At 39.3% G+C, this 12,826-nt stretch overlaps 1 protein-coding gene across 1 annotated transcript in view; it reads left to right on the top strand.

The window, feature by feature from the left end:
• The window catches only part of MUC2 (mucin 2, oligomeric mucus/gel-forming), a 52,116-nt gene extending 47,827 nt beyond the window's left edge, over positions 1-4,289 (top strand). Inside the window, exons 54-59 of the mRNA XM_062495356.1 lie at positions 331-453; positions 945-1,043; positions 1,702-1,830; positions 2,481-2,520; positions 2,800-2,929; positions 4,034-4,289. Coding sequence (XP_062351340.1) covers positions 331-453; positions 945-1,043; positions 1,702-1,830; positions 2,481-2,520; positions 2,800-2,929; positions 4,034-4,289 — 777 coding nt within the window. The remainder of the gene's footprint in view (positions 1-330; positions 454-944; positions 1,044-1,701; positions 1,831-2,480; positions 2,521-2,799; positions 2,930-4,033) is intronic.
• The last annotated feature ends 8,537 nt before the right edge of the window (positions 4,290-12,826 follow it).

Genomic DNA, 12,826 nt, shown 5'->3' with positions numbered 1-12,826 from the left:
CATAAATTACAAGACATATAAATAAGTATTCTAACCAATTCTAGATTTCTAATAAATTCACTTGGGTCTAGTAATTGTACCTATTCTTTTAATATCAGAGTTTGTCATTGCTATACAGGACTTCAATTAAGACACACATTAATATAATTAAATTATATTCAGTATTTAAAATGTTGTCTTCATAAATGGCTAGCCAAATAGCTATTCAGTTGTCTTTATGATTTTTTCCTTTTCTACTGATTCATTTACACATTTTTTTTAATTAATATATGTCTGTTAAACATGTAATATCTCATTACTATGTGATTTATTTTTCCTTAAAATGTGTAGCCCAACTCCTCAGTCTTTGTTGACAAGTGTCAGAATTGTTTGTGCACAAATGATGTTAACGTCAGCACTCAACTGAATATCATCTCCTGTGAACATGTCCCCTGCAACACATACTGTCAACCAGTAAGTGGCAAACTTAAAGAAACAAAAGACCCCAAAATCCCCATATATTTTATTAGTTGATTTTAATTAATATTTAATTGAAATTAATATAATTTTAATTATTACAGTGTAATATTAAATTAAGCAAAGGACAGGGGGTTGAAACCCAGAGACCAACTCCAGCATGGATATCAACTGTTCTTGGAGCAGTTTACTGCCTGAGATTGACTGTTAAATTGTCAGCATTCAGTTCACACTGTCAGAATTAGCTGGGAAATTTCTGGAGACCACCGTGTGGAGTGATACTTAATTATTATGTATATTTATTCTAGTGCTTTAATGTATTCCATTTATAACCTGCTTCTATTACTTGTCTTCTGTTGGGTTGGAGTACAGAAAGTCACAAATCTAGACTGCACTTCAAAGTGTAATCAATTAATGGAGTCATATGTTTTAATTTATTTCTCAAAAATTCATCTATCATAATGCTATTGTTTTTAATTTATTTATAGGGATATGAACTTAAACCAGTGAAAGGTGAATGCTGTGGAAAATGTGTGCAGACCAAGTGTATTATACACACAGCAGACAATTCTGAACTCATCTTGAGTGTAAGTATGCTCTGTGTCTTAGTTCTCCACCAAATCTGTAAAGTTCCCAGTTCCAGAAAGGGAACATCTCCTTGCTAGAGATAAGGCTTTAGTATAAGTTTGCACCTGAATGATCAAAATCTCATCTAAAACAAAACCTAGCTACAATTTTTTGACCTGAAGGTAGGTCCCATGAAATAAAATTATCTGTAAGGCCCTTCCTGGAATGAGAAATCCAGTACTATTGGAAGGGGTTTTCTTCCAATGTCTGGAAGCTTAGGCTTTTCTATGTTACTTGATTTCTGTATGCTGAAAAACACTATTAAAGCCTCCATATGAAACAATTTTATTGCCCTAGTGGATCAAGGTTTAGGATTTTTCGTTATTAACATACTGCAGTCTAGCCTTTTGAACCCAAAATCCATTGGCATAGATGATTTTGTTAAAGTACTCAATGTACTTTAGAGACATTTTTCTTTCTCAAGGAAAATACCATATAAAACTGAAATTCTGTCCATGTATGGCATATTGCAATTCATGTCGTGATCTGTATCCCAAAATGGCTGTTAACCTAAAAATAATTGACTGGGAAACAAGATGAATGTCATTATCAGAGGGCAAGAAAATCTGTCTGGGCTCCCTTCAGCTTTCCTTGTTACATTTTTCATTTCACTTGCAGCCTGGAGACTTTAAAAATGATCCTCGCAACAACTGCACCATTTATAGCTGTGTAGATGTTCACAGCCAGCTTATCGCTTCCACATCTGAGATTACCTGTCCAGCATTCAATGAGGAGAGCTGCAAACCTGTGAGTAAAAGTGGAAAATTTACCCTCTGCTCCATACATAGATTACTTCAGTTCAATTCTGCCATCTAACTAACAACAAAAGTAAAATTTACCTCTGATGGCCTTTCATCATAATTTCTCAGTCCTAAGGGCAAAAATTCCAGATGCATCCTTGCATAGCCCTACAGAGTGTATAAAATAGGATACCTGGGTGAGAATTCAAGGTTTATAACTGGTAGCTGTCTCTCAGTAGCCAAAATACTGGTCAGCACCGAGATACTGAATCTTTGCTGACTGCTTTGTTTGGGGCTCTGTCTCAGCAAGAACCAGGTTTCCTTGAATGTTAAAGAAACACAAGCTGTTCAGTCAGTAACACCATGCATATTTCCCATTCAAATAAAGAGGCCTCTGAGAAACTGTTTTGTTGGAATTGCTTCTGAGGAAAAATTGCATGGTGTTAACTGTAGACTTCCTTCAAAGAATGTTTTTGTTTTCACAATCCTTTGTAAATTGATAGATTTCAAGGCAGGAAATGCTTATTTAGATCGGTGTTACAAGTTTCACTGGTTATTTCCAGCTACTGAAGAATTGTTCTCCTCAGTTTTTGGCCTTAATGCCTATTTTAAATAGAAAAATAATCTGTTATTTTTTCTCTGTTTTTTTTCTTTTAGGGAACTATTTCATACTTACCTAACGGTTGTTGCAAAACCTGTAAGTATGCCAGTGCATCTGCATCAACAATACAAAGAATGAATTGTTCTCTTAAATCAGCCCATTTTCCAGATAAATTTGTATTAGAATATAGGCTTTTATGTTTCTATTTGTCATTCCAATCCTTTACTGTCCGATCTCTCTGGAGAAGTTTAAGCTGAAGCAGAAAGACCCCTTAAGGCAATTCTTTGAGTGCCCTAGTGAAGCCGGGGGAATGCTGAGGAGTGAGGGACTTCTGGAGCTCTTTCACTGAAAGTGTTTTCTGCTCTTTCCCTCTAGGTGCCCCTCTGGACAGCAGCACCCCGTGCTCTGTGCGCCATAGAACAGACTTTATCGTCTACAATGGCTGCCGCTCCGTGGACAGAGTTGACTTGACTGAATGTGAAGGAACATGTGGAACCTTCTCGCTGTAAGTAAATTCACCAGACAATGAGATTTAGGTCCTGGTGGCACTGAGCTTGTTTATATAAAAGGAACAATAAACAGACTACACAATGGTAGAAGACCTGGAACTGTCTGCTTCCTGAATCATGGACAAAAGATGATGGAATCTGTGACTGACTGGTGGATTTGTCATAATACAAAGCAGAAAAGTGTATTAAATTCTCTTGAGATTCAGACATCTCTGATAAGACCTATTAATCCATTTAGAGCTGGCTTTGTGTCAGACCACCTAGGCTAGAAATAGTCACAAAAGAACATGGATTATTTCCTGTAATGAGAATGAGCCTAGAGAACAGCCAGGCTTGACAACTGAAAGTGGAAAAGCTGCTTCTCAATAGTTAACACTTAAAATGAAATACACACACATCTTTTAAAGGAAGATTCAAATATGCACAGTTTTTATTCAGTGAAGAAATGAAAAAATGAATGCTTTAGTTGTGGTGTTAGCAGAGTAACTTGACTGTACATTTTTCTCTGAAGTGAGAGAATATATTAAAAAGTGGCTATAAGGAAGTGGTTAGTAGGACACCTGGTAGTGAGCTACTAAAACACTGGAAAAACAACTCTAACTCTCCAAAGAAACTGTCACTTACTGCCTATCACTGAGTCTGCTACAGTGCATCTTATATGGATGAAAACTGATTTTTGGTATCACATGAGACTCTGAGAAGCCAGGGAGTTTATTAGTTTTTTTAAATTCCTGATCATCTCAGGGTCTTGCTGTGGTTGCTTCTACCAAATACAAGAAAAAGATGGATCTTGTCACAGTTTGTAGCCTGATATTGACAGATTCTTCAGGTTAGGAATGGTGCTTAGGAAGCTGATGAACACAAGGCTGCAAAAAATACTTCGCTGTGAGATGGGAACAGAAAGACCTGCTGCTTCCTCTTCATGTTAACACTGCCCTGATTGGGTTATGCATTTTGTAATCACTGTTCTGTCAGATGAGCTTAGCACTTCCATTAGTCACAACTGTGCCTCTTCTCACAGGAGTACTGTACCTGATTTCACCCTCTTCTGTACATTGGCTTCTGGCACAAAGTAACATTGCCATTTTGCATGTTAACAGATACTCTGCTGAGGCCAATTCTATGGACCACAGCTGCTCCTGCTGCAGAGAAACAAGCACCACTGAGAAGCATGTGGTTCTGAAATGCCCTGGTGGGACCTCCATGTCACACAAGTACATCTATGTGGAGAGCTGCAGGTGTCAAGACACTGAATGCAGTAGGCCACAGTCCAGTGAGCTGCAGAACAACAAAGAAAATGACAATGCGAGCGCTCTGAACCGGGTCAAGAGAGCCATCAGCTTAACATCAAAATGAAGGCAAAAAAACCCTGGCATCGTTAACTAAAAGGACTGGAAACCATTCTTAACTTCCTTGCTACTTTTGAACTCTACTTTTCCCAGTAACTGCATCCTGTTTGTTCTCTAATTAATCTTAATTGTGTTCTATTTATTTGTGCACAAAATAAGAACACAAGTTTGTATACTTACAAGTGCACAGCCTCTTGTGTCCTTTTCAAATCTGCTTATTTTTCTCTTAATGATTAAAAGCACATCTCAAAAAGCATGACTTTTGTACTTATTCTTATACAATCTTGATGAGTTTGAGTTTGAAGACAGAAGAAAAGTTCTTTTTCAAAATTGATTTCCAAAGTTTTTGGGGTATCTACTCTTGGCTCCTTAAAAGCTGATCAGATTGTGTTGTTCAAAAGACCCAATCTAAGGTGGGAGAGAATATGATGCTGTCTGCCAGAACAAAGGCAAAGATGAATAATAATCATTAAATTATTCAGGTGACTTGGAGAAACTTCTAGTTCAACACCAGAACTTAATTTAGCAGGGCTCTGTATGTTAGAACTGTCTCAGTTCATTGCAGTTATGTGTTTTCAATAGAAAAGTAGTCCCTTAGCTAGGTGAAGTTCACTCACAGTGCTTTCAGGATGTATAGATACTACTGTAGTAAGAGCTCTCCAAATTCCAACATTTACAAAACAGATGCCCATCACTAAGCTAGTAATTATAGGCTCGCTCTGCAGAAAATGGAAAGCAATAGCTATTTTTGAAATTCATCTGTCTCACAACGAAAGATATATCTAAAGGAGTGCCTGTTTATCTTATTGTAAGGAGAGCTGAAGCAGGTAACGGGAAGATATTAATTTCTCTTGAATCATCTTAGAGTACAATGAGGGTAAACCACACCTGTTGTAGTGAAAAAAAAAAAAAAGCTTTTGGCTTATTTTGTCTCCATTAATGAAATCTTTATTGGCAATAGCCAACCTCAATACTGGCATCTTTGCTACCTAAAGGATTGGTGGCACCATTTTTTGCTACTAGTAGCCTATCAAATGTGCTGCAGCTTAAAAGACAGGTAGGATTTCTGCCTTTTTATAAGACTGATAAGGATGTGCAGAAAGTGAAACTCCACATTTTTTTTAAGCATTACAGTACTGTGACTGGAAAGCAGATTTCTCTGGAGCTGGAGAGATACCTGATCTAACGGGAAGAAAGTTTTGTCAGTTTACAGAGCAAGCTGCAGAATTATTGAAGCCCAGTTTCTGCTGTAGTATAGGTTTCTAAGGATTTCTGTCTCTACATTCATTGTAAGAAGTGACTGAGAGTTTTCTCCCAGGGCACTTGCAAAGTCATTCTCCTCTGTGGATTGTTTGTTATCCAACAATTTCTGTGCTGACACTAGAACCATACATTTCCTTGAGCTTTTTGCACTAACTGCTTTTCTCAAAATCTGTTGGCATTTAACTGTCTTTGAGCTTTTCATTTTTGTGGTTAAATTTGGCTGAAGTCAGCAAATAATTTCTAGAGATGGATACAAGGTGTGATCAATCTGCCTTGTTTCCTATGAAAAAGAGATAAAATATTACTAGTCAGTAGTGTCAGTTTGCAGCACACTGTATTTACACTGAAACATAAAATCTTCCTTGCTTAATTTATTTTTCATTTGGTCTGTAGTTTGCACGGGCTCTTTCTGTCCCTTCTAGTGATGGGCAAGCTACTTTTGAATGAGGAATTCTAAAGATCCTGGATAAAAGTCAGTAAGGCTGCAGATTTTGGCTTCACCACTGCAGGGCAGTCTATGGCTGAGAATGTAAAGTCACTTCCTACCAAGAAAGCAAGCTGCCTCAAAAGGGAGTTTCTTTTTCATCACATGGAGGGTTTTATCTCTGAGAAGAGTGAATGCTGATTTCTCCCCACAGACATTTATATGCTCTTAGTATGCACTGGAAAAACAGTTATTCTGACAGGAATTTACATGCAAGGCATTGTTTGCCACAGTGCTCTGGGTTATGGCAACCCTCTCAGTTTTGGTGTTGTGTCAGTGCTGCCCATAAGGAGCTTCACAAGCACATGCTGTCAGAGAATTCTTACTTACAAGTGCTTGGCAGTTCCAGGTCACGCTGCATGTGTCAAATCTCCACCCCCTTTTGCACTCTTATTCACCTAAGAACTGTGTGATTCACTTTCCACCTGCATTTCCAGTGAAACTGGATGACAGAATTGAACAGATAAAACTTTCTATAGTGGAGAAATCCACCAATAGTATTTAGGAGAGGAAGGAAAGAAACCTTAACTGTGTATCCCTACAAAGAGTAGTAGTGGCAGCGAGCAGCACTTTTGCTCCCCTCCACAACCCTCTTGGAAGTAAATTGAGAACTGTTATCTGATCCCAGGAAGCATTTTGTTTCTTAAGCAAGAGTTTTTGGGTCTGCAGGCCACAAGAAGATATTCTTCTGGAAAACCCCAGAAAAAAACTGAGGAAATGTCTCTCATCACCCTCTCTGAAAGGGTGATATCAGCACATTAGGGACTCAGGAGATTGTGGAACCTTCTGGTCCCATTGTCTTCCAGGCAGGACCTACCACAAAGGACCCGGACAGCTTCATATAAAGCATTAGTGCTGGAAAGGAGTGGGCTTGACTCTCTTTGCCCTCAAAGAATGACTCTTCTCCAGGAATTGCCTTGTCTTCTGGAGTCTAGCAAAACGGGAGCAGTAGCAAGAGCCCATGTCTTGTCTCCGTGCTTGAATCCTATGTTCATCTCCTCCAGACTTTCTATCCAGCCTCCCACTTTCATTGGTGGTGAGGGGATTCTCTTTGTTTTGTTTCTTTTTTCTTCCTCCCCCAGTACTTAGCAGTTTCAGTTTTGTCTTGAAAAATGGGGAAGCATTCTTGGGAGGCAAATGGGACTTCCAGCCACACAGCTTTTGAAGGCACCAAAACCCAAGGTCCCAGCTCCTCCTGCTGTCCAAGGTCACATGGGTTTCATTCCCACTTGTACTTTTCTCATCCAAGATAGATTGCATCTCAAACAATTTCCTTGTAGTTACCTGGAGACTGGAAACTGGCTGGAAACTCAGTGTTGTTCACAGGGCTCTTTGGCAACCAGTGAGAACTTCCATCTACAGTTAAAGTGAAGTTCACAGAAGATTTGTTCATAAAGAGAGCACAGTTGTTTTATGAAGCATTACTGGATATGTGTTTTGAGAACACCAGAGACAGAAAATACTTGTTAGCAATATGGAAAAATCACTGCTGTTGAGGTGAGGCAGATGGGATTCAGAAGGAGGGGAAAAACCACATGCAATTCTTCCCAAAATAATACAAAGTAGGGGGTTCTGATCTGATAACTACCTTGTTTTCTGATCTATGTTCCTTAATAGTATTATTTTGTGCTGTGGGAAGGGTAAGATAAAATTTTCACTGTGTTTACCATTTGACTGTACTTTGCTAAACCACACTTCACTGAACTAAGCACATGCAACTCTGCACATAAGCCCCAGTGAAAGGACTTAAGCAAAGGCAAAGCCCTAAGTAAATAATTGTGCAGTTACTGTGCTTGTTATACACTGTTGCACTTGTCTGGAAAAGCAAACTGAGATACCAGGAAAAGACAGAAATAGACTTACAAACTCTGAGATCATAGGAAAGAACATTATTGTAGTTTGAGGTCTGACAAAAATGAAATACATTTAAATAACTGCAACATTAATATACAGTTTCTGAAATTTCACCTCTCAGCAGAAGTTTTGAGGAGTAGGGGGGTATTTTAAAACACAACAGGTTCTTAAAGTTGAGCAGCCCTCTTCCAGGGCCAAATTTCCAAAATTAACTCACTCTTTTGAGGCTGCCACAAACACCTGTGTTCTTAATTGGTAACCTCCCAGACTAAGGTCCAAACAGGTCCAAGCAGGTTACTTAAGCCATATTTCTGTTGCTAATATGGAAAATCCTGTAAGTTCTTTTTCAGCATCATGCTTCTAAAATCTGCTTTGTGGAAACTGAGTTCCCTTTAATGTTCCAGTTTTTCAGCAGTCTTACATGAAAGGCTTGAAGTCCTTTCATGAACTAGTCTCTAGAAGAGTAAAAAACCCCACTGTGATGTTTTCATTACCCCAAGATTTTGAGAAAACTCAAGCAGAGAGAAAGTATGGCAGAGCTGGCACTGAGAAGGAGCACCTATGCTCCAAGCAGCTTTCTTTTAAGCAGTAACAAAAGGCAACAGTGATCGAGGAGTGTCCTTTACACAGTCGCTTGTGACCTGACGCAGCAGTTAAATTTTAATAACCTATCCATTTGGACTAGTGTAGCTGACCAATTCTTGGCCATTTTTTGCAGAACCGATGGGATCTGTACGATCATTCTTCTTAAAAGTACAGGGAGTCTGAGCAAAACATAAGGACATGTAGTTCTTGGGCGGCTGGTTCTACCTTCCACACAAAAAACCTTAGGCCAGGGTTGCTTAGATTTCCACCTTGACTTCTTTTCTGCCCCATCTCTTAGCCTTTCTTTTTTTGGTTGGCAGTAACTTTCCATCATGATGGACACAGTTACTGGGTATGTAATTTCAAGGTTGTAGAGACTTCAGTATTAAGCATGCAGTGGCCTCTTCTGAATTATCTTAGGGCCCAGGAAATAAATTGCTTTTTAAAAAGAGGTAGAATCTGCTCTAGCCTAAATCTCATAAAAATTCTAATTGTTAAAGCAGAAAATTCATATGCTGCCTTTAATTCTGCTATCCCATGTTTTCCCGCCAGGATAGTTGTTAAAAGAAAAACCTTTCAAGTAGAAAGTCTCAAGGGCCCAACCTCCTGATGAGATGACTTTCTATGCAGGGAGTCTCTCTTACGTGAGGAAGTGCCAATAGGTCAAAGAGACCTATGTGCATGAACACCACTCAGCCGTGTCATTACTCCTTGTACGTGGATTTTGAAAGATCTACATCTTCTTAAAGAAAAACAGAAAAGAGCAGCTGCACTCATTCCTCATTCCTTGCAAACAGGAATAACTAATGAACTTGATTTGTTCACAAAAAGTCAAGGAGCTCTATGGCAAGATGAGAGGTTAAGAAGCTTTGTATCCTTTCTAAGGCAAAATGTAAGAAAACATCCAACCACCTCCTACCAAAATTGAAACACTGAAGACATTAGTCATGTATTTTAATGGGCAATTAATGACAGATATCCATTCCCTCCTTTCCCACTGCCTGCTACAGATCACTTTATATTTCTGTTTCAAACAGTGTGGTAGACAAAAATCTGATAGATCAAATAAATCTTTAATGTAACTTTCCTAAAATCTATGGTATTATGCAAAGGATTAAAAAGGATAATCCATGTTGTTCTGGAATTCTACTGGCAATTTATAATGTACAAATGATTGTTATAACTACCAGTTGTGTAAAATATTTTGCCAAAATCAGTTTGGATGTTTTTTATCATATGGATTATTGGAACAAACTGCCCGACACCAAATGAAATGTATTTCTAGCTAGCATTACTTTGTTAATGGAGCACACATAATTTCTCTAGAGTTATTTTCTAGGCAGTGCTTGTAAAACACCATCTTACAGTGGATGCTCATTTCAAGAAGCAGTACCAGTTTTGCTTGAAATGAACTGGATTGTTAGAGGATTTCCAAGCTCAGTCTCTCATTGCTGAACTGACTCGGGATGGCCATAGCTCTTTACAGCACATATAGAATCACCTTTTGACAGAAGGATATGATACAAATGCAACTGCAAGACTTCAGTACAGTGGCTGGCTATGAAAGGCATTAATCCATCAGATACCTCCTATCTGAGTGTGTCTTTTACCAAGTTTGTAGCAAAAATATGTTTTTGTGAGTCACTGGTATATGACATTAGCTTCATGATGGCTTATCTTCAGTGAGTCAGTGGTGATAAAGAAGCTGAGTTAATATTTACCTATTGTATTTACTAAAATCACATACCCTTTAATGTCAAATGATCCATGAAATAGGCTGTAAAGGGGCCAAGAGGAATTGTTCTTTTTGCTAATACAGCTGCAGAAAAGGGAAGGCCTCTTATCCTGCAGGATCCAATAAAGGGAAGAGTTATTAATCCCAGTTTTTCACTGCAGGGGGAATAGTTATAACTTGCATGCCAATAGCAGTGATTCAGTGGTAAGTGATCAACACAGTCTGTCAGTCTGAATTTCCTTCTGAAAAGCTTCCATGTATTTCTCCTGAAAACCTCAGTGTCTTCACGCTTGAATATAAAAACTTCATTTGAATGCAAATAACCTTTCCCTGTCAGTAGCCCTGAAATCACTGCATAGGATTGAAGCAACCAGTGATTTCTAAGGAGTGTAGCCTGCATTATCTGTGGAGAAGCCAGAAGCAGCAGCTTTGGTTAGGCATTGACAGAAACTCTGCTCCCCAAGAAATGGCAAAGGAATGGCACAAATGACAGAGCAGACATGCAGAGGTAAGAAAATGGCTAGGTAGAGAGCAAGAGGACTGGGTTTTCTATTTCTCTGAGTAGAGTTTTGCTCTTGCTTTTCTCAGGGGAGGATCCCAGATGACTGACACTACTGTCTCTGCTGAGTAGAGCGTAAGTGGATGGTGGTTCAATTAATAATTTATTTTATTCTGTCCCTTGAAAAGTTTTAACATGTGCTGTTCATGTCTTCCCATGCCCCTAAGTGCTAAGTGGGGCTTACAGGGGGAAATCATGCCTTAGCTCATTCCTTCTGCCCATCCTCCCATTACCTTGAATCACCCCACATGTAGAACACAAAGGGCTGAAAGTTGCTGAGGTCAGCCTCACTATGTCTTTGTCATCAAAGGACTACTCCAATTGGAAGGGTATCTACATGGTTCCTGCTGCTTTTGTGCAGCTCCATGGAAATAAAGGTGTTTTTTTTTTTCCAGAGTCAGGAGTCATACTCCTAGAATCTGATTCTTCCTTCTACTCTCATACCAAAATGAATGAAATAAGTACTTTGATTTCTTGGATGGGAATTGGAAAGGAAAAGGACAGTGATTGAAGAAACATGAATTTTAGCTCAGCAGAGTTCTGCATTTGGATTTTGACACTAGCATTGATTTTGGAAAATGCATATATTTCAGCTATCTGCCTTTACCCTCAACTAAGCTCTTAGTCTGTATCTGTGGTCTATTGACCTATACGCTTTTTCTCCTGGGCTTCACAGCCCTTTCCCACACCTGTCATTAGCCCTGGTCTGTGGCCTGATAAGAACTCAGTAGGAAAATTACCAGGAGAATCTGTTGAATTTGAGTGTTGATATTTCACTGTCTTCAATTTCAGATCATCTTTATATTTCCAATGTCATATTCTCATGGTTAAGTTATTCTCCTAAATAAGATATTCTCCTAGATTACTTTGTACCTATTTGGACAGAGATCAGGAGGGAAGATGTTTGTGATTAAAAGGAGAAGCAGCAGTAGTCCATGACTTCCATCACCAGTGCCATAAAGTCTGTTGGTTCTGTATTCCTGCCAAAATGGCAGGGCTTCAAGAACCACCTTCCAGTAGCGCCCTGCCTCAAGTGCGGCTGACAATGGAATTAATGGGGCACGGACAGTGGCAAAGGGGTAACACGAACTCTTGTTTCACATCCTGCACAATACTCATGCATGCTGGTGCAGAGTTTTCTTTAGAGCAAGGGCAGCAGCAAATCTTCATCTGGCAGATGCTGTCACCTGCAATTCTGCAAAGCACCTTGTGCTTTTGTAGGGCAACAGATGGCGGGAGCAGTGGCCCAGCTCTGGGACACTCCACTTTGGCAATAGCACAAAGCCTGGTAAAGCAGTGAGCAAGACCCTGTTTCCAAAACCCAGATTGCTGCCTACCAGCCAGATAAAAGGCATTCATGTTCATATTCCCCAATGGGTGCATGGGCATGCTTAATCTGAGGCCTTGCAAGAAGGGGCAAAACTATGTCCACCTTGAACTGTACTTGTGCCCACTTAACTACTGGCAATCACTCTGGCTTTACTGTTTTCCCAAAGGGGATGGAGCAGCTGGAAGTGTGGGAATGTCTGTTATCCGTGTTTGATTTGCTGGGACTAGGTGAGATGCTTCGTCTCTTGTCAGGAGCAGTTCCCCCATGTCACAGATGATGAAAAGAAATGCAAGGTCAGTTTGTGTCAATAAGTAAATCTCTGGAAGGGATTCTAAAATTACTGATATCAAACTATCTGACAGGATGTCCTACAGGGGGCTGTAGACCTCAAAACTGAGCTCACTGGATTTTTTATTGGTATGTGGTAGGTATTAAAGTGCTTTGAGAGCTCCAGGGGACCATTTTGCATCAGTGTAATTTAGGTGGGAAAGGAATTGACTGTGTTCTACGTTATGATGGGACTTGGGCACTGCTTCCTTATGATGTTTGGAGAATCCACCACCTCTGTGTGCATAAAGAATAAATTAAATCCCTTTTGTGCAGTTGAGGTGAGAATTTTTGACCTTTTGGTTTTGTTTCTGGTCTATTGAAGCAGTAAATCTAGCCTTTTTTGGTAAGATATTTTGGATATCTTGTCCTTTTTAAAGGACAATGCCCTCCTGCCAAAAGATTTT

The sequence above is a fragment of the Cinclus cinclus genome, chromosome 6, assembly GCF_963662255.1.
Source record: "Cinclus cinclus chromosome 6, bCinCin1.1, whole genome shotgun sequence".
NCBI lineage: Eukaryota > Metazoa > Chordata > Aves > Passeriformes > Cinclidae > Cinclus > Cinclus cinclus.
The sequence above is the reverse complement of the archived record's forward strand: the minus strand, read 5'-3'. Positions and strand labels throughout refer to the sequence as shown.